A 24,561-nucleotide genomic window follows, 5' to 3' on the forward strand; every position below is an offset into this window, starting at 1 on the left:
AGACTTCAACATCATTGGTAAAAATAATAAAAATTATTTGTTGAGTGCATTTGGTGGTGGTGTAGGTATTTTACATCTACTTTTTTTTTCAATTGACTGAAAAAGTTTCCATAAAGAGTTCCACTGAAAGGAGTATTGTGCTGGGACGATAAATTGGTACAGAATAGACTTTCTGAAAGACAATATGACAATAGCTATCAAAAACCTTAAAAATTTTCTTGTCCCAGACACAAAAGTCTATTTTTTATTAAAATTTGTTGAGGTGATGATAGTAAAATTATGTAGGTTTCAAGTGTACAACTCTGTAATTCATCATCTATATATCACATTGTGTGTTCCCCACCGAGAGTCAATTCTCCTTCCATCACCATATATTTGATCCCATTTACCCTCATCTACAAACCTCCTCCCTGCTTACCCTCTGGTAACCACTAAGCTATTGTCTATGTCTATGAGTTTTTGTTTCTTTGTTTGTCTTGTTCTTTTTTACATCTACCTTCATATGAAACACCCACTTTACAAAAGAAAAAAATGGAGTTTCAGGGAGATTGTCATTTGCTAAACGTCAGCCTTCTAGTAAATGTCAGTGCTGGGAACAACAGATCCCAAGACTGTCTGATTCCAACATCTGTGTTCATTCCAGCCTTGCTGCTCTTCCAAGGAACTGTGTCTTTTTCGCCTCTCTGATTTCCCAAGGTGCCACACATGAGCTTTCCCGCTCTTCGGTGCTTAGTAAATGTTGAATAATCTAAACATGCTGGGATCTCCAGGTGAGTCCCTGTTGCTGTTTGTCTCCCCAGGTGATGACCATGCCGGAATACCTGAGGAAGCGGTTTGGCGGGAAGCGACTCCAGATCTACCTGTCCGTCCTCTCCCTTTTCATCTGTGTGGCTTTGAGAATCTCAGTGAGTTCAGTGCTCCTGGCATTGCAGCTTCACCAGGTTGCTTTGATGGGGCTACAGTGCTAAGACCAGAGAACCGGGTGTGTGGCCTATCAACTATAAACAGGGTCAAGCCATCTGGATGTCTTAAACTACCTGGGGTTCTCTCTACCAAGGTTTTTATGGGATAAAAGGGCTTCAGAGACCCTGCGTTCATAGAGTAAAATAATTTCAAGTCATGAGAGGCTCCAGACTGTAATCTCACCCTTTTATTAACGATGTGAAAAAAAATGGATGTACAGGAAAAAACAAAAGGTCTCATTCAAGTAGCACAATTATTTAGTAGGAGAAAAGAGGAGGATTCTTTGGCCCCCTGCCTCTCCACTGCACAATAACCTCGTTATTCTCTTTGTCAGAGCCAGTCTATTTATTTTCAGCTTGATTATCGGACATGTGAACTAGAAGGAAAGTGCTATGTAGTATGATACTGACTTTTCTTAAATTTATTTTATCTAAGACCACCCCTATAAAACAGATGTCACAAATAAGTGTTAAAAGAATTCTAAAGTTTGTATAAAGTTAAATTTATTGGAGATAATCACTGAGGGAAGAAGAAAGGAATTTGAAGATTCAGCAGCACGTGTAGAAAACAAAGAGTAACTCGTTTGTTTCTCATGTTTGTTTCTCATGACTAATGAGTTAATCTCCTACAAGTTCATAGTCTAGGTAGTTCATGAGAGAATAAGCTGACCCCCACTATTGCTCTTCTGTTGAGCTGAGTCATTGGTGGAAGCAAACCAGCTGCTTAGATTAGATGGCATGAGCCTTCCTGACGCAATATGAGCATTTCCCAGCACTTACTGTGTATTATTGAGCTCCATGCTAGCGTTAACAAAGATTCCTGTGCACTAGAAGTTCACCATATGGTTAAGGAGATAAGAATTTAACTATGAAATTGTTCACACTTCATGACAATATCTGCAAACGTATTACAATGGGAACTGGAATCGAGTGGGTAGGCAAGTACAGCAGACGTGTCATGGACACCCAGGAAAGGGGGTGTTCCCTGCTGGATGAAAGTGGAGGTTGTCCTCATGGGGGTGGCTAGAAAGCACTTAAACAAGCCCCCTGGACTGGAAAATTAGGAGAGGCCAAGGGAAGCAGAGGAGCTTGCAATGTCCCACAAGTGGGTGGGACTCAATGATCTCCCAGTTCTCCTCTGTCTCTGATGTCTCCAGCTTTGTGGTCCTAAAGAGCATGAACAAGGTGCTGGAGCAGAATGACAGAGAGTCATAGGGGCCCCAAGGGATGCAGCGTCCTGCGGTGGAAGTTTCCTGGTGGTGGGGAGGAGATGGAACGATGAGGAGCTGAATGGACTGTGCAAAGTCTGTGGTCAGCTGGAAAGATACCATAGCAGGAGTCCATTCTTACCTACATGGTTATGTTTTAAGTGATGTTAATAATGATTAATCTCAGACGTGACCTTTTGTGCCCTATTACACTCTGATAACAGATTTTGTCTTGGTTACTCATTAAACAGATCATTATAAGGAGTTAGGACAGGACAGCTGTGACAATCCTCCCTGGCTACTGGTTTGAAAAAGATCGTCATGTTCACTGGTCTCACCCTCCAATAATACATACACTGAGAATCATTGTAGACACACTGCACCTTTACCCCTAAATATTTCAGTCCCTGTGCCTTAAAGACACTGGCGCTCTGTTAGAAAACCACACTGCAAACTGTTTAAATCAGAAAACTAAGTTTGATACAAACTAATATGTAACCTACAAACTTTGTTCAGATATTGAAAATGGTCCTAATGTCCTTCAAGAGCAAAAGAAAATCCTGGATCATGGAAAGCTTCCTTTTTATGAGAAATACTTTATAATCATTGTTAATATAATTAATTCATTGAATTGTACATGACAAAAAGTCAAGTTTTATGTATATATATATATATATATCCACAATAAAAAATCATTGTTAATATAAGCTACTTATATATAACTTCAAAATCATCAATTTAATGCCTTAATTGTGCTATATAAGAGAAACAAAAGTCAAGGAACTCATAATAAGATCACGTGTGTTTTAATAGGAAAATGATTAGGTGTGAATACGCAAGTCTTCATGCAGTGGTTAAATAATTGCCCGCCATCTAGGTCAGTATGAATGTCACAGCTATAAATGCAGACAGATGCAGGTATGTTTCATGGCCACTCAAACATGAGTGACATCTCAGTACACAATATCTTTTCTGAAATGGTAAATAATTGTTTAATAAATATTCAATTTTATAAAATGCCCAATCTTCCCTCAATTTGCACAGTAGTCACATTCCTTGAAAACCCAGGGATAACAAAGTGGCAGGAAACACTTTGTGTTTGTAACACAGAGTTAGGTGCTAGGCTCAGATAATCAAGTACAGGCTTTTCACCAACCTGAATGTCTGGCGAGATGATAACATGTCAAGTTTTATTTCAAATCTTAAGGAGGAAAAAACCACCATCTCCTGTGACACTCCTTCCAAACCAAAGTTCTATGAAGAAATCTCCCTCTAATTTTTCTGACTCTGAATCCTGCCACTTTATCCCTTTCCCTCGCCTCACTCATGCTTTCCTTTGCCTTAGTTTCCATGACCAATCCTAGTAACTACTCTTCAGCACATAGCCTCAATTTCTTTGCCAATCTCCCCTTTCATTGAAGTCCCCTAGCAAAATTCCAACCCTGAGTGAATCCAGCTTCCCACTTACTCTGTGCCTCCATCCAGGTAGTTTACTTCTGTGTTTCTAACTAGCACACTTGTATGTTATGCTTATATGCTATGTTTTGGTTTGGTTTTTTATTTTTGATGCGGAGCCTGGTGGCATCAGAGTTGAAGAGGCAGATCCAAAGGGGGCCAGCACAAGTTGTGTTGAGGAAACATCAGGGAAACTAGGAAGCACACTTGGGGTCCAGGAGTCCAGACAGAGCTGGGTGGACATGATCTTAGAGTCTCTCTGCACAACTCCCTGCTGACCTCTAAATCCCAACCAATAATCCTTTTGCCTGTGTTTTTAAAAATACTTTCCCTGGTCCTCTCAATGACTATTCCAAACTCTTCATAACTTTTTTAGCTCCTGGACCTCTGCCTCTTATCAGAAAGCCTCACCTCGCACTTTATGTAGAAAATTTAGACATGAACCATGTACACCCCACCCCCATCCCATTCAAATAGCCTACATTTGCCTCATTCTTTCCTTCTTTCCACCACTCTGCCTATGCCTACTCTTGATCCCATCTCCTCTCAATGTCTCTAACTATTTGCTTCATAATTACCACCCCCTCCATCATATTGTACCACTTGCTTTCTACCCAAACATGCTCAAGTACCTTCCTTTCTAACATAACCATTGCTTACTCTGGGACTCCTCTATCTACTTCCCTAGTTTTTGTTGTTGTTTCTCCACTGGCAATCATGAAAATGCAGTCTACACAAGCGGTAGTATTTTCCATTCATTCACTCATGGTTCTTCTCTAGGGTCAGTCTAATAATTAATCCTCTGAGGATGAGATCTGGCTTCCAAGGACTTCATAACTGGATCGCAGAGATGGCACGTGTAGCTACCGTAAAGATTAGTGGGAAGTCATCAGCGAACAGCTAAGTGATGGAATGTGTGTTTCTTTTCTATTATGACTGTTCCCTTTCTAGTTGGACATATTTTCAGGAGCCATATTCATCAAGCTGGCCCTGGGATTGGACCTTTACCTGGCGATCTTCATCCTCTTGGCCATCACTGCTATCTACACGATCACTGGTGAGTCCACTGCATGGGGAGCTCAGCCATGCTGTCTTCTGCTCCTCTCACCCCAACCTGCAATTAGCAACCTCAGTGTTAGTGCTGTCATCACCAAGATAAGGACATGCTTTTATTCCCATTCTGAGAGTCAGCACAGCCTGGAATCACAACTAGAAGGAAGGAGACAGAGTCCTCAGTATTAGGCATGGGCACCTTGATGGAGGATAGAGACACGGTGGGTGGGGGAAAATGCTCATTTGGCTCAGCTCTGTGTTCAGTACCTAGCTGGGCATTTGGAATCCAGAGTATCACACACATGGGAGGTCAGGATGAAATAACAACTCATACATGAGACTGGCAAATCCAAGGCAGGGCCCAAATGAATATAAGATGCCAGGGCATGGAAGTGGGCTCTGAGTGGCAGAATCAGGAGAGGAGGACGAGAGCAGTGGGTTGCTTGTGGGGAGAAGGTATGTGGGGAGAGTCCAAGTAGGCATTCATGAGCCAGCTACATTGGTATAGCGTCTCACGCACACTAACTTATGAAAAGTCAAGTACACCAGCTCAATTGGAAAAAAGAAAGAAAAATAAAATCTTGAATAATCAAGACAGTTCTGGAGCGATTTTCATACATGAAATAAGTGAGAGATGAATAAGCTGAATTCTTTCAGCTATACAGAGGGTCCTCAAAAAATGTATACACAGTTTAAGAGGGAAAACACTGTATTAAAATTGTAATACTCAATATATACCGATAACAAAAGATGAATACAAGTCACATTTGACATCAGCAATTATCAGGGGTGCTCAAAGTGGTTACCATCAGTGCAATTTTAATACAGTTTCTTCCTTTCTTAAAATATATATACATTTTTTGGCACCGTCTGTATTTAAATAAATTGAATAAATTATCATAATGCATTGATTAAGTGTCAGAATAAACGAGAGAAGAGGGCATGAATCACCTGTTTTCAGGATCACCCTTTTTCTGACATTCTCATGAAGGAGTCCTCTTATTGACTAAGTCTAGTGAGTCTAGAGTTAAAAGAGTAGTTGTTGTACGCACAGCATTGCAGCAAAACACAAATTAACAACTATATCTGGTACTCCACTATTGAAACAATGATATGTAACCACACTAGAGCAAAAACAACGTGACCAAGAGGAGCTTGTGGCCCATGCAGGAGCTTTTGATATATTCTCTGCTGAGTCATTTCCAGGGTTTGGGTAGAGGATAACCTAGAGGTAAAGGCAAATAGATGAAGGCACATGAATAAAATATCTGTTTTTTTCTTCCTCTCCACAGGGGGCTTGGCCTCGGTTATTTACACAGATACTTTGCAGACCATCGTCATGCTGATAGGTTCTTTTATTCTCATGGGGTTTGGTAAGCAAATCATGGCATTTGTGTCTGTTCAGGCTGTTCACTCTTTACTGCTGCCTCCCAGTTCTGTCTGGTCACATTTCCAATCATTTATGTAATTCACATCTTTGAAATGTCTGCCCAACTTCTTTCTTGCTGTACTATCTCAGCATGAAGAAATGAGGGAGGAACTTAACTTCCTTTACAAAAATTGTTGCTCGGGTCAATTATCTTGTTTCCTCTTACTACTTTGTGTTCAGAATGAACAAAATTAATATCCTTGGGCTGATAATTTTACAAAAATATTGGTGCTTTGGAGTCAATGCACAGAAACCCTTCGGTTACATAAAAGGTTCATAAAATAAAGGATTAAATATTAGGGAAAATTTAGGTAATTGAATATTATTTCATTATGACTGTTTTGGATGGAAATTATTAAAGTACATTCATTACTCCCTCTATTATTAGAATATACAAACACAGGTTGGAATTTCTTTTATGACTCTTACTTAGTATCATCAGTTCATTCTCTTCGGCAAGCACTATTGATGAATCAAATTTATAGCTCACTAATTTGGGGGGGCGGTTATTATAGTGTTTGTTTATCTTTGCATAGGAAATCCATGTACACTGTAAAAAGGATATAGGGTGAAAATAAATTTCTTCATCACTCTCCTGTCCTACAGCCACCATGCTGTACTACATATAACGTTATAACATATATAACATCCGCTCAAGCTGTCCTATATATAACATTTCTGAATATGTATGCACCTAATCACAAAGCTTGAAGATACATGAAGCAAAAAGCAACAGAATTGCAAAAACAGCAGTTGGTGATTTTAACACAATATGGCTGCCATTAGTCACATAAGGCTATTTCAGTTAAATTAATTAAAATTAAAAATTCAGTTTCTCATTTGCCTAGCCATTTTTCAAGTGCTTAATATATGGCTATTGGACAGCACAGATATAGAACAGTTTTATCATTGCAAAAAGTTCTGTTGCACAGTGCTGCTCCAGAGGCAATGATTGGTATCAATCCCTTGTGAACTTTCTATTTAGTTAGCCAGAACTCCCGTACTATTCCTGTTCATGGTTCTTTGGTTTCTCACCTTCATGATGCACTCCATAGCATCAGGCTCTCTAAGTCTCACTTCTTCCATTCTTAGGATAAGGAGTAGGGACTCTCTCATCCTCTAGGATCCCTCATGTATTTTTGTTACCAACCATGTTCCCCTTATCAGAACAATTTCCTTGTATTGTCTATATCCTTCACTAGGTTGAGTTCCTGCCTTGCAAATTCATTTTGCACAGGATCCCAGCACAATATTTGGCACATACAAACATTTTTGTTTGTTAAATTAGTATTCATTGTTAAATAAGTACTGACGAAGTAAATTAATGTCAACCTCAACTCTACAAACGCATAATACTCCAACGATTTTTGCATCATTTGAACCTAAGATGCCTGGGCTCATCTTTCTAGGCTTTCCATCTATTGTGGTTCTTTTCTACACCTGTCTAGACTTCCCACACCCCCAGTGGGCTGAGTCTAACCATTTCCTCTCACCACATATAATCTGCTTCCTCCAGTTTCTGCTTCTTATTTTCCCAATTTTTTATTGTAACATCAGTACAACATAGTAGTGCACCAGGAAACCAGACTGTGTGTAATAAGCTCAGACCAGCCAAGCTCTACGTCTGGAAGAGAGGCCATCACTTATGGGCCCTTTCAGAGAAGTTTGGGGCTTTCTGATGGCTGATTTTGTCAGGCTTACTCTGTTAGCTCACTTTTGGGTTTGTTTCTGCTCTGGGTGGTTATGAGACATCAATATCAGTCTGTTGGCTAACAGTTTTATCCTTACCATTAGGCTAGACACTAAATCAAAATTTTCAAGAGTACCATAAGAAGAAAAATGGAAGGGTAATTTGCTTTATAACATTGCAAAAATAAATCTGGTAGCATGGTTAATGCCCATGAGATACTATAATAGAAAGACATGGATCCTGGGAGAAGGACATTGAGGATTTGACGTGGCTGATTGGAGGTGCTTGGGTACCTCCACCATAAAGGAATAATTATGAACACTGGGTATCTTAGATGTCTGTGAGACATTTTATTTCGTACAATGCCTTTTCAGCATTCGCCGAAGTCGGAGGCTATGAGAGCTTTACAGAGAAGTACATGAATGCCATCCCATCCATAGTCGAGGGGGACAACCTGACAATTAGCTCCAAATGCTACACTCCTCAGGCAGACTCATTCCACATTTTTCGAGATCCCATCACCGGGGATATTCCATGGCCAGGAATGATAGTTGGAATGACCATCGTAGCTGCGTGGTACTGGTGCACAGATCAGGTAAAGTGCATGTGTGGTGTGTGAATATGTTTATGTTATTCTTTTTCCTCTCATAGGAAAACATCTAGTTTTTATTTTGCGTATACACATACATCATTTAAAGAGTCAGACTCTTCTAAAAGCTTGTGAAAAATAGCTATCTGGTGTCCCTGTCTCTACCCTATTTCTTATCTCTCAAAGGAAAATACCTTCAGCTCCTTTAATTACGTATTTTGGTGTGTATTAATATTTCTATTCTCCATAGCCTTGTACTCGATGTATGGCTTGTAAACCATTGGCATGGGTGTCACCTTGGAGCCCATTAGAAATAAACACTTTCAGATGCTACCCAGACCCACTGAATCAGAATTTGCGATAAATTTGATCCCCAGATTTTTCAAATGAAAGCTTCTCCATCTTGGTTTTCAAGTTTTGGGGTTTTTCTATTGGCTCCCCATAATGAGAGTTGAGGGTGTCCCTCTTTCAACTTTCCATTCTCAATCCCACACAAGCATACTTCCTGTCCTCCCACCCTCCCAGTAGATCTAATTCACAATTTTGGTGAGATCAGCATTGAGTGCTACCATTTGTGTGACTACACAATAATAATTCATAGCTGAGCCACATGAGAGTCTCTGATTTGTCTTTAGCTTTTTCTTTTCTCTAGGTAAATAATTTTTCTAGTAAATAATTATTAATTGTTTGGTTTAAATTTTCTTGGTAATTATTACTCGTTAAACAACGAGCCCTCTGCAAATTACCTAATTCTCCTCTAATACTTACAAACACATCAAGTACTCTACCAACTCTTTTCCTCATTTTCTCCCAGGGCCTTTGGCTTCTCACAAACTGTCAAGTTGTTCTCTATGCTTGGTGCCCATCCTAATCCAGGACCCCACTCACTACCATATTTGGGATTCCCTTTGCCTCCTTCTTGTGTTATATCTCCTATTTCTAGTATTCCACATCATCTTCTTTCTGGGTTTACTTCTTCTATCAGGACAATTGAATTATCCAGTAAATTCTTGTGAAAGACAGGAGACAAATTTATTGTGAATTTACATATTTGAACATGTCTTTATTCCAACTTTTCCTAAAATGATTCTCTGGCTATATGCATATTTCTAGATTGGAAATAATTTCCCAAAAGTCATAGATTCATTGTCTTCTGACTTCCACCATTACTGTTGAGAAGCCTGAAGTTATTCATGATTCTTTGGATGTGACCTGTCTTTTCTCTCTGGAAGCTTGTTTTTCCTTTGTTCAGTGTTCTGAAATTTCACCACAATGTACTACGGATGGGGAGATTATTTCTTTGATTACTTCCATTTTTCTTTCTTTTGGGGACCTTGTATTTTGGGGTATTCCTCGGCTGGTTCTCTGGTGTTCTTAGCTTTTCTTCCCATCTTCCATCTCTTGGTCTTTTGCTCTACTCTCTGGGAAACTTCCTCAAGTTTATCTTCAAGTTTTTCTGCCTTTGTATATATGACTTCCAAGATCTTGTTTATGTCTCCTGGATGTTCTTTCTTATAGTATTTGAGTTTGTTTTTATTATTTTTAAGTTTTCCTTACCGTAAATAGTCTCTGTCAGCTCAAATTTGTAATTTCACAATTTTAACCCATCTTGACTCAATGGTCACTTGTGATGTTAGAGTGGAATCAGTTTTCTTTTTCTTTATATAATAAACTGATTTTCTCAGCATATTTACCAAAGAATGCATACTTTCATCATTGACATGTAAAACCATCTTTATTATTTACATTTTGTGTCTGACCATCTGACTTGCCTCCTACAAGTGGCCTCACATTCACCCTAAGTTCTGACACCTGATATCTGCTCACAGGGATCCCCTCCTCACCTGTAATTTGCATTGTTCCTCCAACTGTCTGCTTGTAGCCTTCTATCTAAAAATATCACCTGCTCCCAAGCATTAAATGACACTGCTGCAATCCCTAACATATTTGTCTCTCCAAAGAGAATTAAGCAGGAAAAAAAAAAATCCCTATTTTTCTGACATTCCTTGAGAAGAAAAATGTCAAGAAGTTATGGCATTATGGGTAGAAATCCTGATTGGCTAGAAAATTCTTAGTCAAGAGATTACGTAATTTAAGTACAAATTATGAAATTATGTGAATTGGTTTTCCCGGGACCACCATATTTCATTCATAACTCAGTGAGGTCCTCAGAATAGTCTAAAGAAATCTAGAGATGAGTATCTCAGGATTCTATTCTGATGGCTCATTGGCTCTGTGGAAATGGGCTTGATTTCCCAATGGGACAATTGCTCCCCAATAGTAGAGAGATACTAATGAGTATGTTGCTTATTTAGTGCCTACAATATCAAAGGCACAACTTGTAGCAAAGATCAGTAGTGACAGCTTTATAGCTAGAGGAGCACATGGCCATTGTTGCAAGGCAGCCTGGGATCCGTAAACATATTTTAATAGCAGTGATGTGTAGTGAAGTTTATGTACCAAGAGTCTTACAAACATTATCTCAAATATTCAGAATGCCCTACAAGAGATAACCCTATCTAGAAATGAGAAACTTGAAACTCACAGAAGTCAAATACTCATGCAAGAGGAGCAAAGATTCTCTACTTTTTCAGTCTGACTGATTTCACATAGCATAATGATTTCACTGATATGTGGGATACAAAACTGAAAACAACAAAGGAACAAGACAAACAAATGAAGAAACAAAAACTCATAGACACAGACAATAGTTTAGTGGTTACCAGAGGGTAAGGGGGGAGAGGGGTGGTAGATGAGGGTGAAGGATCAAAAATACATGGTTGATGGAAGGAGAACTGACTCCAGGTGGCGAACACACAATGTGATATATAAATGATCTATTACAGAATTGTACACCTGAAACCTATGTAATTGTCACCCCAATAAACTTTAATTTTTTAAAAAAAAGAATAGCAAGGATTCAAGTCCTGATTTTACTCTGAAGCTCATTATTCTCCCCTAGTCAGGACCCCATTTTTCATTGTAACATTCATCCCTGAAAAGAGGCACTCCCCTTCTGTGACCTCAGCCACTGGTGGCTGCGTGACTAGGGCATGTTTTCCCTGACAGGTCATTGTGCAGCGCTGCCTGTCGGGCAAGGACATGTCTCACGTGAAGGCCGCCTGCATCATGTGTGGGTACCTGAAGCTGCTGCCCATGTTTCTCATGGTGATGCCGGGAATGATCAGCCGCATCCTGTACACAGGCAAGTCCTGAACCCATGAATCTTCTTGTTTTACACTTGAGTTCGGAGCAGTGGTTTTAAGATGTATTAAAACCTTCACAACTAGAAAACCCATTATGTAGGGAGGTAAAACCAGAATTCCCGGTGGAGATAACAGCTTGTGCAGAAGGTCAGAAGCAAAACAAAACAACGGTGTATTTGACATTCTGTTTCCTTATCCCTTTTTATACTGTGGGACTGTCTCCTTGTGTTCGTGTGAGACTGTTTTTGTTCTGTTTTCATGAGTAGCTTAGATTTGAGAAAGTCTAGAGGATAATGCAGGAGGATGAAGTAGAACTGGGGAAATGTGAGTTAGGTGAGCTGGGGTGTGAAGTCCAGGACGTCTCAGACTGACAAGGTCTTAGAGATGCTCTGTCCCTTCTTGCTCCCTCCATGATGGCTAGAGAACTGTACCCACTGTCACTGTTTTGGGGTTGTTTGAAGTGCTTTAATTTCTGAGTCAGCGGAGAGTAACTACTAAAATTGAAACTCTGCCTCAAAAATCAACTTTCTTTCTTTCTCATGAAAAGTGAAGGAAATATGGCAGAACATTTCTTGGCTAATTGAAACCTCTGGTTTTAATTGGGGCAACGCATCAGCTAACACTGAATCCACTTCATGTTTTCTCAATTAGACATCAGTTTATTTAGCTGAAATCTTGTTAAAATGAACATCGAGTAACCGACATCCCTTCTTATTGCAACATTCAGTGTTGTTTATAACAATAAAAAATGTAATGTATAGATTTCAGCAAGTAGGGAATGACCAAAGATATTATTATATATCATCTTTATGGAAAATTGCACACAAGAGACTAAAGACTATATCAAAACTTGGGAAAATGCTGAAATTATTATTATTATGTAGAAAAGCATACGACGTATTACCTCAACAATGACCATATCTATACAAAAAAAGACATTTCTCTGTGAAAAAAAGGATCAGAAGGAATAAAGACTAAAAGAAGCTATTGTGCTAACATGTTAGTATTCTGGGTGATGTTTTCAATTTTTGCTATCTGTTGTCATAATGTTGTAAGCAATAAAAAGGTATTGTAAACCTGTCAGGATGAAATGAGACATCATCCCACATCGGGCGTCATCCCAACAACCATTACAAGTGATACCTCTTCTTAGATGTTGATGGGGAAAATGGGCTAAATGACTGCATACAGGACTAACTTCCTGGGTAGTGGTGGTGGTGGTGGTGGTGGATTTATCTCTGGAGTTCTGTGCTTCTGGGAGGATTTATCCTCTTGCAGCTTTTCTGGAGGATGGAATCAGCTCCCTCTGTTTGGTCTAATGCTCTAGCTGGGCCACACCCCAAAGAAGAACCCTGCCCCTTAGGTAGTGCAAGGGGAACTACAGGTGTGAGAGACACTTAGCAAATCATGTTCTGGGCAAAGAAGGGCCAGGTCCATGGTATGGAATGCAAAGCTGACTCTCCAGTTTCTTCTCACTTACGACCTTACAACTTGTCTCTGTGCCCAGTGGTTGTCGATCTCACCTGTTTTGGCCCCACTTACTAAATCCACTTTTGTAAATCTATCCTCAGACAAGGTGGCCTGTGTCGTCCCTTCTGAATGTGTGAAACACTGTGGCACTGAAGTCGGCTGCACTAACTATGCCTACCCAATGCTGGTAATGGAACTGATGCCTGATGGTAAGATGTCCACGCTCAGATGAAGGAATGGATTTTTTAAAATGTGATGATAGACAGATAGATATACAAATATAGGTATAGATAATGGAACGTTATTCATCCTTAAAAAGGAAAGACATGCTGCCATTTGTGACAACACAGCTGAATGAACCTGAAGGACATTATGCTAAGTAAAATAAACCAGACACAAAATGACAAATACTTCATGACATCACTTCCACGTGGAACCTGAAGAAGTGGAACTCACAGAAGCAGAGAATAGGATGGTGGTTGCCAGGGCTAGGAGTGGCGGAGATGGAAAAATGTTGGTAAAAGGGTAAAAACATTCAGTTATAAGATAAGTAAGTTCTGGAGGCCTAATGTACAGTACGGAGATGATAGTTAATAATAATGTAGTGTATACTTGAAATTTACTAAGAGAATAGATCTCAAGTATTCTCACCACAAAACAAGAAAATGATAACTCTGTGAGGTGATAGCTATGGTAATTAGGTTGATTGTGGTAACCACTTCACAGTATAGACATGTATTAAATCATCACATATACAACTCAGGAGTGACCAGGTGATATCACAGCTTAGGCCCAGCAAAGGTTAGCTAACGCTTCTGTGACCTTTCTCCTCTCTGACATATACAAACATTGTCAGAAGGAAGGGGGCATGACCCACAAGTGACATCACCCATCCACCTCATTCCATGCTTTGTCCTATGAAATTTAAGGGCATTATTAACAGACAGAGGGAACTGCAGGACAAATTTGCCATAATATCTCAAAACTCTTTGTTTGGTCCACCAACACTTCTCCAACAGAACCACCAAGTAGGCTTTTTCCTCTCTGGTTTCCTAAGTCTTCAGAAAGCCAAGATTTCCTCCCCCCAAAAAGATGCTACAACATCGTTTCCTCTCTTCCACATTCAGGTTCTGGCAAACGGTCTCTAAATTTACATTTAGAACTAAAATTCTATACTTGATTATTCTCAAATCACTAGGACATATGCAGAAAACACCACATAATGGTATGTGTTGATAAGCACATCAATTAGTGAATGTTCCAGGTGACACTTTTACCTTCGAATGACTCTCTGGTTTGGCAAAACCCTTGTAGAGCATCCAGTTCCTAACCAGTTCTTGCACCTCTTCTGGCCCCAGGGCTGCGAGGCCTGATGCTGTCAGTCATGTTGGCCTCTCTCATGAGCTCCCTGACCTCCATCTTCAACAGCGCCAGCACCCTCTTCACCATGGACCTCTACACCAAGGTCAGGAAACACGCATCAGAGAGAGAGCTCCTTATAGCTGGACGGTGAGAGAATCCTAGTTTCTGTCTAAAATTTCTCTGGGAAAGCGGGGATACAGAAATGAAATAGCGCCTACTTATCTTTGGGTTCACAAAAACTAGCCATTGAATTTCACAATGGGAAAAGAGACATTAAAGGACATTTAAGCAAACTTTATGTACCTCTTTCCAGATACGAAACTTGGGACCATAATTTTAAATGAAATAGTTGCTTTTTTCAGACTTTCAAATGCCTCTGATTGTCTCTTATTCCTCCTCTCACACTCTCTCCTAACCGTGTCTTCCTGAAAGCCAACAATGTTTCCCATGGCGTATAACCTACTCTCATAGGTTAATGCGTCATCTCTAGAAGTTTCCATGAAGGAAGTAACAGATTAGGGCCATCCACGCGCTACTACAGAAGAGTTTACCAACTGCATTCTTTAGGAAATAGAGTGTCAGGAAAAACTGACCACCTATTTATAAGATCGTGCTTTGTTGAAGACAGTAGCAATTGCTTTGGTAAATTAAGCATTTAGGGAGAAATTCCAAGGGCTCAGTTGCTCCAGATCTTGACTCTAGACAAATGTTACAGGAGAGAAAGATCAGTAAGTCACCTGTGTTTCTTTATGTGGTGTAAAAAGTGTTGATCCAGAATTCAGTGGGTCCAAGATGCAGTAGTCCACTCTAACATAGGTTGAGATCCCCTTTAAGTCTCAATGATAATTGAATGAATTTTTCTTTTCCTCTCTCTCTTCTTAAATACCTACTATCTCCCAGAATACAAATATGAAAAAAGGACATGCATGTAAACAATAATTTCCTGCTTCATGGGATTTGCACTTTTGTGGGGAAGATAGACAATTAAATATATTCTGGGAAGAAAATTAAAGCAGGATTAAGAGGCTACTTAAGACAGGTGTTCAGGGAGCCCTCCCTGAGGAGGTGACATTTGAGCAGAGCCCTTAGAGACGTGTGGAGGGAGCCCCATGGCGCTGTGGGGAGGAACAGAAAGTGCCACATTCCTCCACAGTCACGTGTATGGTGTGTGTGAGGACAGCAAGGAGTGAAGTTGGCACATGAGGAGCAAGTAGAAAGTGATAGGAAACAAGGTCAGAAAGTTAGCGGAGATAAAATCATGCAGGATCATTTAAGCCATAACAGGACTTTGGATTTTCTTCCATGGGAGACAGAAAACAACTGAAGATAAGAGAGCAAAGGAGGCACATGATTTGCTTTCCAATGATAATAACAATAATGATAGCAGGTGTGTTATTTATTGAATCTTTACTGTGTTCTAGGCACTGTGCATGCTTGGACTTTCCATGGTTTATGACATTTAGTTATTGCGAGGTTGCAGAGGTTTTATAAAGGTTAAAGGGATCATTGAGCCTCAGTTTCCTGCCCAAATGCTTGTCCCCAGCTCTCCTGACTCCCACCTCTCTGTTTCAGGTGAGCACAGACAAGTAATGACCTTTAAGAGACAGTCCAATACATTATTATTGTTTGTTTATTCATACAAAGAGCACAGAATATTGTGAAGTTTTAAAAAGTGAATCAGTCATGCTCCCTGGACCCCAGGAGCATGATTTTTACTGTATATCAATATTTTAACCAATTCTTTCCACCTGCCAAAGTACTCAAGTAGTAAAATGCACAAACTAGATTTCTGGCCAATGGACTCAGCATTCTGGGAGAGAGTATATTTTCATTCTTACTTGTGCGAACTGACTCAGTTTCTCTCAGTCCAAGGAAAAAGACCAAAATGGGAGTCTGCTTTCTTTATCATGCAAATAATTACTTAGAAATAGTGTTGTGTTTTTTCTAACTGACATATTGCATTAGAGTGTTATTAATCAATTGCTGACATTTGAACTTTTTTATGAATGGGCATTTAATCTCACATTGGAAGCTATTATGACTAATTACAGACAAGCAATTGCTTTACTGGCGTTTCACTGACATAATCATTAAGCATGGCATGGCGTGAGGTCGAGGAGCTTGCTTTCCTTTGGAAAATCATTAAATGGCCTCAAGAATGAATTCAAAAACTAAAACACAATGGATGTACCAATAATGCTTTTGTTTAATATTCAAATCATATTGTTTTTCTCCCCAGGCTATTTATCATTCTATTAATTGTCATCAGCATTTTGTGGGTCCCATTAGTACAAGTGTCTCAAAATGGACAACTGTTCCATTACATGGAATCAATTTCTAGCTACCTGGGGCCTCCAATTGCAGCTGTCTTCCTGCTTGCCATCTTCTGTAAAAGAGTCAATGAACAGGTAAGTGAAAATTGGGAAACTTTTCCTGCTGGAATGAGAAAAATGTATTTCTTTCACTGGTAGAGAAATTCATTCTTTCCACCCAAGTTTTACAACTCAAGGTCCATCTAATTTCAATTGTGGTCAGCCACAATTCTTGATTGTCACTAACGTGTGGAAATATATAGTGCACACTCATAGTACAGACTTTATATCTCTTACAAAATATTATTACATACATGGCACCATGCTGAGGAACACAAGTTTTGAAGTAAGACTGCCAGGATCCATTCCTGGCTCTGCCACTTAATATTATTGTGATCTTATGCAAACTGTCTGACTTTCTGTGAAATGAAGACAATCACGGTGCCTACCTTATAGGATGGCTATGAGGATTAAAAGAGATTTTTAAAATGTGAAATGCTTAGAAAAAACACTACCACATTAGTAATGGTTCAAAATATGTTAAATCCCATTATATGTATATGTATATATGAGTTCTGACAATTAAGTTCGTGAGCTTGTTGCACCGATGTTGCTAACGCTTTTTTATATCAGAGGGATTATTCATTATGAATGTGTACCAACTGGACAAACAGTTAACCAAGTTGACTATTTGGAAGTGCTGAAAAGGCTGTGTGAAAAGTTAGATGACCTGAACTTTTTGCCAACAATTCATGGCTCATGTATCATGACAATGCACCAGCTCACAGGGCACTGTCTGCGAGGGAGTTTTTAGACAGTAAACAAATAACTGTATTGGAACACCCTCCCTATTCACCTGATCTTACCCCCAGTGATTTCTTTCTTTACCCGAAGATCAAGGAAATATTGAAAGGAAGACATTTTGATGATGTTCAGGACATCAAGCGTAATACAACGACAGCCCCAAAGGGTTCCAAAATTGCTTTGAGGGTGGATTAGGCACTGGCTACAGTGCAGAGCTTCCCAAGGGGAGTACTCCAAAGGAGACAGTAGTGATATTTAGCAATGAGGTATGTAGCACTTTTTCTAGGATGAATTCACGAACTTAATTGTCGGATCTCATATATATTGGATTATTATGGACCGTATATATTTAATCCCTAATTGCTCCCACGTGTTAGCTTTATTATTATAACTGTCAGATGGGGAACAGGTGCAGGACATTAGTATCATGTGCTTTCCACATGTCCACATGTTACTTAATATTAGTAAGTGGGATCTTGGGATTCAGACTCAGGTCTTTCTCCATCCAAATCTCATACTCTTAACCTCTATGTAATACTGTTTCCCTTAAACATAATATCTTGATCAGAGGAACCGGGAACACATGCTTCCACCCCCACACTTCTCAGAGAAAAATAAATGCTTTTAATTGTCAAAATCTGAATAGAGCTATCATAACTATATAATATCAACTCCGCAAATTGTATTAAATAAGTCATAGTTCTGTTTATTCTACAAAATAAATCACAAGTTTTTACATCTGTATAGAAAATAAGGTCAAGGTAAACTTAAGCTTGGGTCAGAGTAAACAGTACAGGTTTTCCCCGGCTATCCAAAAGTAGAATGTCTCTATGAAACATTTCCTAAGCCAAAAATGGCATAAAGTGAAGAAATATTTACCATTAATTTATATGGAAAAAAATGTTGAACGTTTCCAGACCCCCAAAAAATATCTTCTCTTAGACTTTTCTGATACATTAGGACACATGTTGCTAATGGGTGCACAAAATAAATCAAGATAAAGTGCAGATGGCTTGGTGCTAAGAAGGTGAGTGTGGTTCCCAGGAAAGGAGCTTGGTGGGGGCCACTCTCGTTGCTCTGGTGCACACTGCCTCTATAAAATGGCTTGCTGAAAAACACGCTGAACGCTATTTCGCTTTTTATTTTTCCGTAAAAGTGAAAATCTTCGGATTTCTTTCTGTTAGCAAAAACAGGTAGTAATGTAGGTCTTTCGTGAAAACCAAATGGTGCATAACACCAACTTTGGAAAAGCGGAGAATACTTGTCGTGTCCTGGAGCTGGAGAATCAATGGTGCAATGGTGTTTCAGGACCATGGAGAGCAACAGCCCACTAGCAAGCACACATATTGGCCCGTTTTCCCTGCGTTGGTGACCTTGTGGTCAAGGTTAGCCATTTGTTGGTTCCTAGTGGAGAAAGCCAACAGTATGATAATTATGACCTACTAGAACAAGCTTTTCTCCTTTTCTAAATACCCTGATTTTGTTCTTGTTTCTTTTGCAGGGAGCCTTCTGGGGTCTAATGACTGGACTGGTGATAGGCCTCATTCGTATGATTGCAGAGTTTGCCTATGGAACAGGGACTTGCTTGGCTGCCAGTGACTGTCCCAAAATCATCTGTGGAGTGCACTATCTGTACTTTGCCATTATTCTCTTTTTTGTTTCCATAATGGTCATCCTGGGAATTTCCCTGTTAACAAAACCCATTCCTGATATACATGTGAGTAATGAGTAGTAGATATATGCTCATTTCAAAATAAGAGTTCTTTGCCTTCTAAAACTTCAACTGTGTACAAGTCCCAGGTAACAGTATCCTAGCACCATGAGCGCTAGGACGAATTTAAGAGATTATCATGCAGTCATTTAACTAAACAACAGTTTGCACCTAATATGTGCAAAGCACTGGTGAATTAAGAAATATGGGATTAAGAAATGGGCTTCATCTTCAAATAACTCCGCAATGCATTTGGGAGGTAAATCTCTACCTCTGTTATAAGATATCGGAAATTGAGTAATTAGCATTGCTTAAGAGACTGGAAAATACTTCAAAGCAGAGCTGTCATCTGAGCTGGGCCTGTTTGGGGACAATAGAATTTCATGTACAGCACAGATGCTGACACAGAGATTTTTCAGAAAGCACATGGTATCAGGGTCAGAAAAAGAAAAATAGAACAATCAGATATACTTTTTTGCCTTTCAAATTGACAAAAAAGGTTTAATATGAATATGTCCAATTTTGGTAAGGATATTGAAAAATACCCCCTCTCCATAACTGATGGTGAGTGTATGAATTTTATAATTTGTAGGAAGACAATTGAGCAGTATTTATCAATTTTAAAATTATCATACCCTGTTAGTCAACAATCCTATTTCTAAGAGCTTATTATGTAGAAATACTTGTACAAGTAGGGAAAATGTAGGTATAAAGATTTTCTATGTAAAAGGCTTCTAATAGAAAAAAAGATGGAGACAACTCAAATTTCTATCACTAGTGTAATGGGTAAACAATAATAGTACATTGAATATTATGCTGTTCAAAACGCTGATAAGCTCTATTATTTGTTTTTTTAAATGTCCATGATATGGTTAAGTGGAGGAAAACACTTGCAGAATAATATAGTGTTGTATAATATCACTTCTTGATAATAAAGTACTTGTAAATAGATATATGCATATTTGTCAAAGAATAAAAAAAAAATCTTACAGCATATACACCAGAAATTTTCAATAAGAGTTGTCTCTCGGAGAGGCACTAAAAGATCTAAAAACTATCAGTCATTTTTTTTAATTTAAATATTGCTTACATACTAATATTGTTTGAGTTTATTACTAGCATGTATAACTTTTATTTATTTTGCATTTTTCACTCATAAGCTTTGAAACAATACTTATTTGTATATTTCCTTGAGGAGTGGCATATAGATTACAGGTGGATGGGAAACCTGAAGCACACAAGTGATTCAAATTACTTTACCAGAGACACATCACCAGAATTCATAACTAATAGTCATACTGAATATTAGAAGCTCAATGAAAGAATACTAGAAAACATATTACAATATTCAAAGAAGTAAATATAAATATTAAACTCATTTGTACCAATAGAAATAACCATAATTTATTATTAAGTTTTAGAAAAAAAATTGTCTGAAGGACCAGTGCAATCATTTATCTAATTTATGCTTATGTTTCATTAATATACTGTGAGGTGTGAACCTTCAAAATGGACTGATAAAAATCAACAGTCATTTCAGAGAAAGTTATGAGTAGTGTGAATATAACCTAACAGTGCAGTAAAGAGAAATCTCAGGATGATCTCTTTTGGGAAGACGAGAAAGTACTTGGAGTCCCAATAAAAGATTGTAACAAAAAAAAAGTGATGTAGTGTAAGAAATGCCATGAGTAAGAACCTTAGGAAGCTATAATTAAGAATCTTAGTGATTAAAAAAAAGAAGAATCTTAGTGATAAAGTGAAGCATATGCTTGTTAATGTCACACAACAATTCAACAACAAATAAGAAAGCCGATTACCAATTCTAGTAAGTTTGCACAAGAAAGTCATGGGTCAAATATGAGGCCAGTTAAAATGAAGCATGGCTTTAGGCATATAATGGATTATAATTTTAAAAACCCATTTGACACTTGGAACAATTTCCTTGGAATGACCTACAGCTGTTCTGGATCTAAGGCACACACAGAAAAATGTTATGTAATAACATGAATACTGTTTATCTTCAAAATTTTTAATCAACATACAGACTAAGCAGGGAAATCTTAATTATATTTCAGGAAAACAACTAGAATTCTATAAAATATTGATAAAGTTGACAGAAGTTTGGATGTAGGCTGGGAAACAGATGTGTAAGGGTATAAATCGCTATTGGAACTCAGTGATAGTACATAAATACTATCTAAACGTGATGGATCCAGAAATGGAACTTAAGAAAATATTTAGAGTTCTAAAAGTAACCAGTAAACAAACTGGAAGTAATAACGAAGTAGCTAATCTCAGTTGAATGATAAGGACAGTGAGTGAAGCCAGGCTATAGTGCAAGTTAGATAAATCTTTGATTTTTATGAAATTATAAATCCAGAAGTAGAAGTTTTAACCGTATTATTTAAGAGTTTTTAATAACTACCAGAAGAATTAAAAACAGAAGTAATTTAAAATGGTTAGTGTGTTTTCATGACTGAATGTGGTAGAAGACCTTGTCTTTGTTATCTATACTCTCTTGTGCTGTATGATTTTTTTTGCACTGTACAGTAAACAAACGTGCATTATTGTAAACATTTGCTCATCACTAATGCGCTTGTCAATGGTCTCTGGTTAGCTGTACCGGTTGTGCTGGACTCTTCGGAACAGTACAGAGGAACGCATTGATTTAGATGCAGAAGATAAAATACATGAAGAAGCTGATGATGGCATTGATGGAGGTAGTATCTGCTTTACATTTGGTTTTCAGGTAGAAACTCTATGTACCTGAATTGGTTTAGTGTTTTGTGTTTGTTTTCTTTACTGATAGTAAATTCAGTTTCTGAAAAAGCTGTTAGATCTGTGGCAAAATGAAACTTTAAAATTTTACCTTTGCAACAAGCAAGACAATTTGTTACATATGAAATCTCCTCATTCAATCTGCCTCTCCATCAGTCTGTCTACCCATCTATCATCCATTCATGGATTTGTGTGCCAGCTCAAGGAGAAAATCAATTCCAGTCTCTCCTGCTCATATTAAATGAGTCACATATTAAATGTTCAACAAATCAATCTTGATTGATTGTGATTAAGCATCTAGCCTCACCTTCTCCAACCTTATTTCTCACTATTCTCTCCAATACACGTTCCATTCCAACCAGGCAGATTTCTTCACTTTTTCCCCACATATACTAAGCTCCCTAGAATATTTCTACCTCTTCTCCAAGAGAAAAAAAAAACAAAAAACTTATTCTTTGTAACTAAATTCTAATCTCATTTACTTCATGAAAATTTCTCCAGCCTCTATCCCCATGGCTCTTTGTTTACCTGATATTTTTAGAACTGCTGACCAAGTTTAACACTTCAGGACATGTTGTGTTGAACTGTGCACTTATTGTTTTGTTTGGTTTGGGTTCTTCAAATTCAAGGAAGGAGCAATGCCTCCTACTCCTTTGGAGGTTTTTCTATCAGTGCTCCTGAGAAAAACTGGCCTATAATTTTCCCTTTTTGTACTTTGTCTGGTTTTGGTATTAAGATCATAGTGAGCTCATAAAATAAATGGGAAAATAGCCTTTTTTCCATTTTATGGAAATATTTTAGTAATATTGGAATGACATCTCTATCAAAATTGTGGTATTTTGTTAATAATATCATTAGAGCCTGGTGGATTTCTGTGTGTGAATGAGGGGAGGAATTTTAAACTATTAATTAAATTTATATAATGCCTATAGAACTATTTAGAGTTTTCATTTCTTCATTAATCAATTTTGGAAAATTATATATTTCTAGGATTGTGACCATTTAGTACACACAATAAATATATTGACATAAAGTTATTCATAATATCTATCGTCTTTTCCATCTCTACCTCTGTAATTATGTCTTCCCTTTAATTCCTAATGTAATTTCTTTGTGATTTTTCTTTTTTCTTGATAAATCTCACTAAAGACTTGTCTATTTTAGTTTTTTCAAAGAATCAACTTTTGGCTTTGTTATTTCTTTCCATTATTATCTTTCATTTCTATTACATCACTTTCTGGTCTCATATGTACACCCTACCATTTACATTATTTGGGTTTATTCTGTTATTACTTTCTCTAAGTTAAATTGAGTATTAGTTCATTGTTTTTCAGCTCTTCTTATAATGTAAATAACTAAGGCTACACATTTCCCTCAAAATAATGCTTTTGCTGCATCTCACAGGTTTGAATTTGTAGAGTTTTCTTTACCATTTATTTCTAAGTAGTCTTACTTTCATTATGGTTTTCCATGAACATTTGAGTTTGAAAGTATGTTTTAAATTTTCTAATACTGCAACAAAAAGCCTTATATTTAAAGCTTTTGTATTTTTGCCAGTATACCTTTGAGATAGATTTTTGAGAAGTTTGAGTTTTGGGTCAAAGGGTTAATGTCTGTGCAATTAGGCATTAACTACCAAATTTCCCTTCATGGGAGTTGAATGATATTTTCCTGGTAAACAATGTGTGAGAGTACCTGCTTCCACTTAGACTCACTAATATAGTATATTGTGAAACTTTTGAATTTTTGCTGCTCATAGATAAGTAGTAATATCTCAGTTTGGTTTAAATTTTTTTTTTTTTTAGTGAGTTTAAGAATTGTCTTTTTTCTTTGAACTCTTTGTTCATCTCTCTAGTATGTTTACATGGGTTTGTTTGTAGTCTTTTCTCTATTTCTAGAAACACATTAATATTAAGGATCTTGAACCCTTTGTGATATAAGATGCAACTGTTTGTCTCCAATTTATCACTTCCTTTTACTTTAGTTTTACTTTATGCCATGAAAAAGTTTTCTATTTTTCTATCATCAAAGTTGTCTATTTTTTCTCAGGGATTCCTCTAACATTTAGAAGTGGTTGTAATCATTCTTTACAGTCATCTGTACTACATTGACAGGAGTCCATTTCCCATGTTTTGTGATCATTTGTTTATCCTTCTTTGTTTTAGATAATCCTGAGGAAACTCGTGGATGTCTCAGGAAGGCTTATGACTTATTCTGCGGTTTGCAGAAGACAGGCCCCAAGCTGAGCAAAGAGGAGGAAGAAGCCCTGAAGAAGAAACTAACAGACACCTCTGAGAAGCCTTTATGGAGGACGGTAGTGAACATCAATGCCATACTCCTCCTGACAGTGGCAGTTTTTGTCCATGCCTATTTTGCCTGAACTCTATCTTAACCACTAGAATATTTATTAACCAAAAGATATTATTGATTTTTTGTCTTTAGTGTTTGTTGTGGTGCAAAAAGCAGATAAGCAGTTGGTAATTTGATCCAATGAGATGACTATGGAGCTCACTTTTTGGTTTTGTTGTTCCT

General features: G+C 38.0%; 1 protein-coding gene across 1 annotated transcript in view; it reads left to right on the forward strand.

Annotated features, from left to right (window-relative positions):
- LOC109459619 (solute carrier family 5 member 4) overlaps nt 1–24,561 on the forward strand; it is a 38,876-nt gene extending 14,315 nt beyond the window's left edge. The window contains exons 5-15 of the mRNA XM_019754234.2: nt 801–905; nt 4,577–4,682; nt 5,971–6,051; nt 8,172–8,392; nt 11,456–11,591; nt 13,164–13,271; nt 14,421–14,571; nt 16,664–16,832; nt 19,042–19,257; nt 21,869–21,971; nt 24,195–24,561. Of these exons, the coding sequence (XP_019609793.2) occupies nt 801–905; nt 4,577–4,682; nt 5,971–6,051; nt 8,172–8,392; nt 11,456–11,591; nt 13,164–13,271; nt 14,421–14,571; nt 16,664–16,832; nt 19,042–19,257; nt 21,869–21,971; nt 24,195–24,409 (1,611 nt within the window). The 3' untranslated portion in view covers nt 24,410–24,561. The remainder of the gene's footprint in view (nt 1–800; nt 906–4,576; nt 4,683–5,970; nt 6,052–8,171; nt 8,393–11,455; nt 11,592–13,163; nt 13,272–14,420; nt 14,572–16,663; nt 16,833–19,041; nt 19,258–21,868; nt 21,972–24,194) is intronic.

This window comes from Rhinolophus sinicus, linkage group LG16 (assembly GCF_036562045.2).
Source record: "Rhinolophus sinicus isolate RSC01 linkage group LG16, ASM3656204v1, whole genome shotgun sequence".
NCBI classification, from domain to species: Eukaryota; Metazoa; Chordata; class Mammalia; order Chiroptera; family Rhinolophidae; genus Rhinolophus; species Rhinolophus sinicus.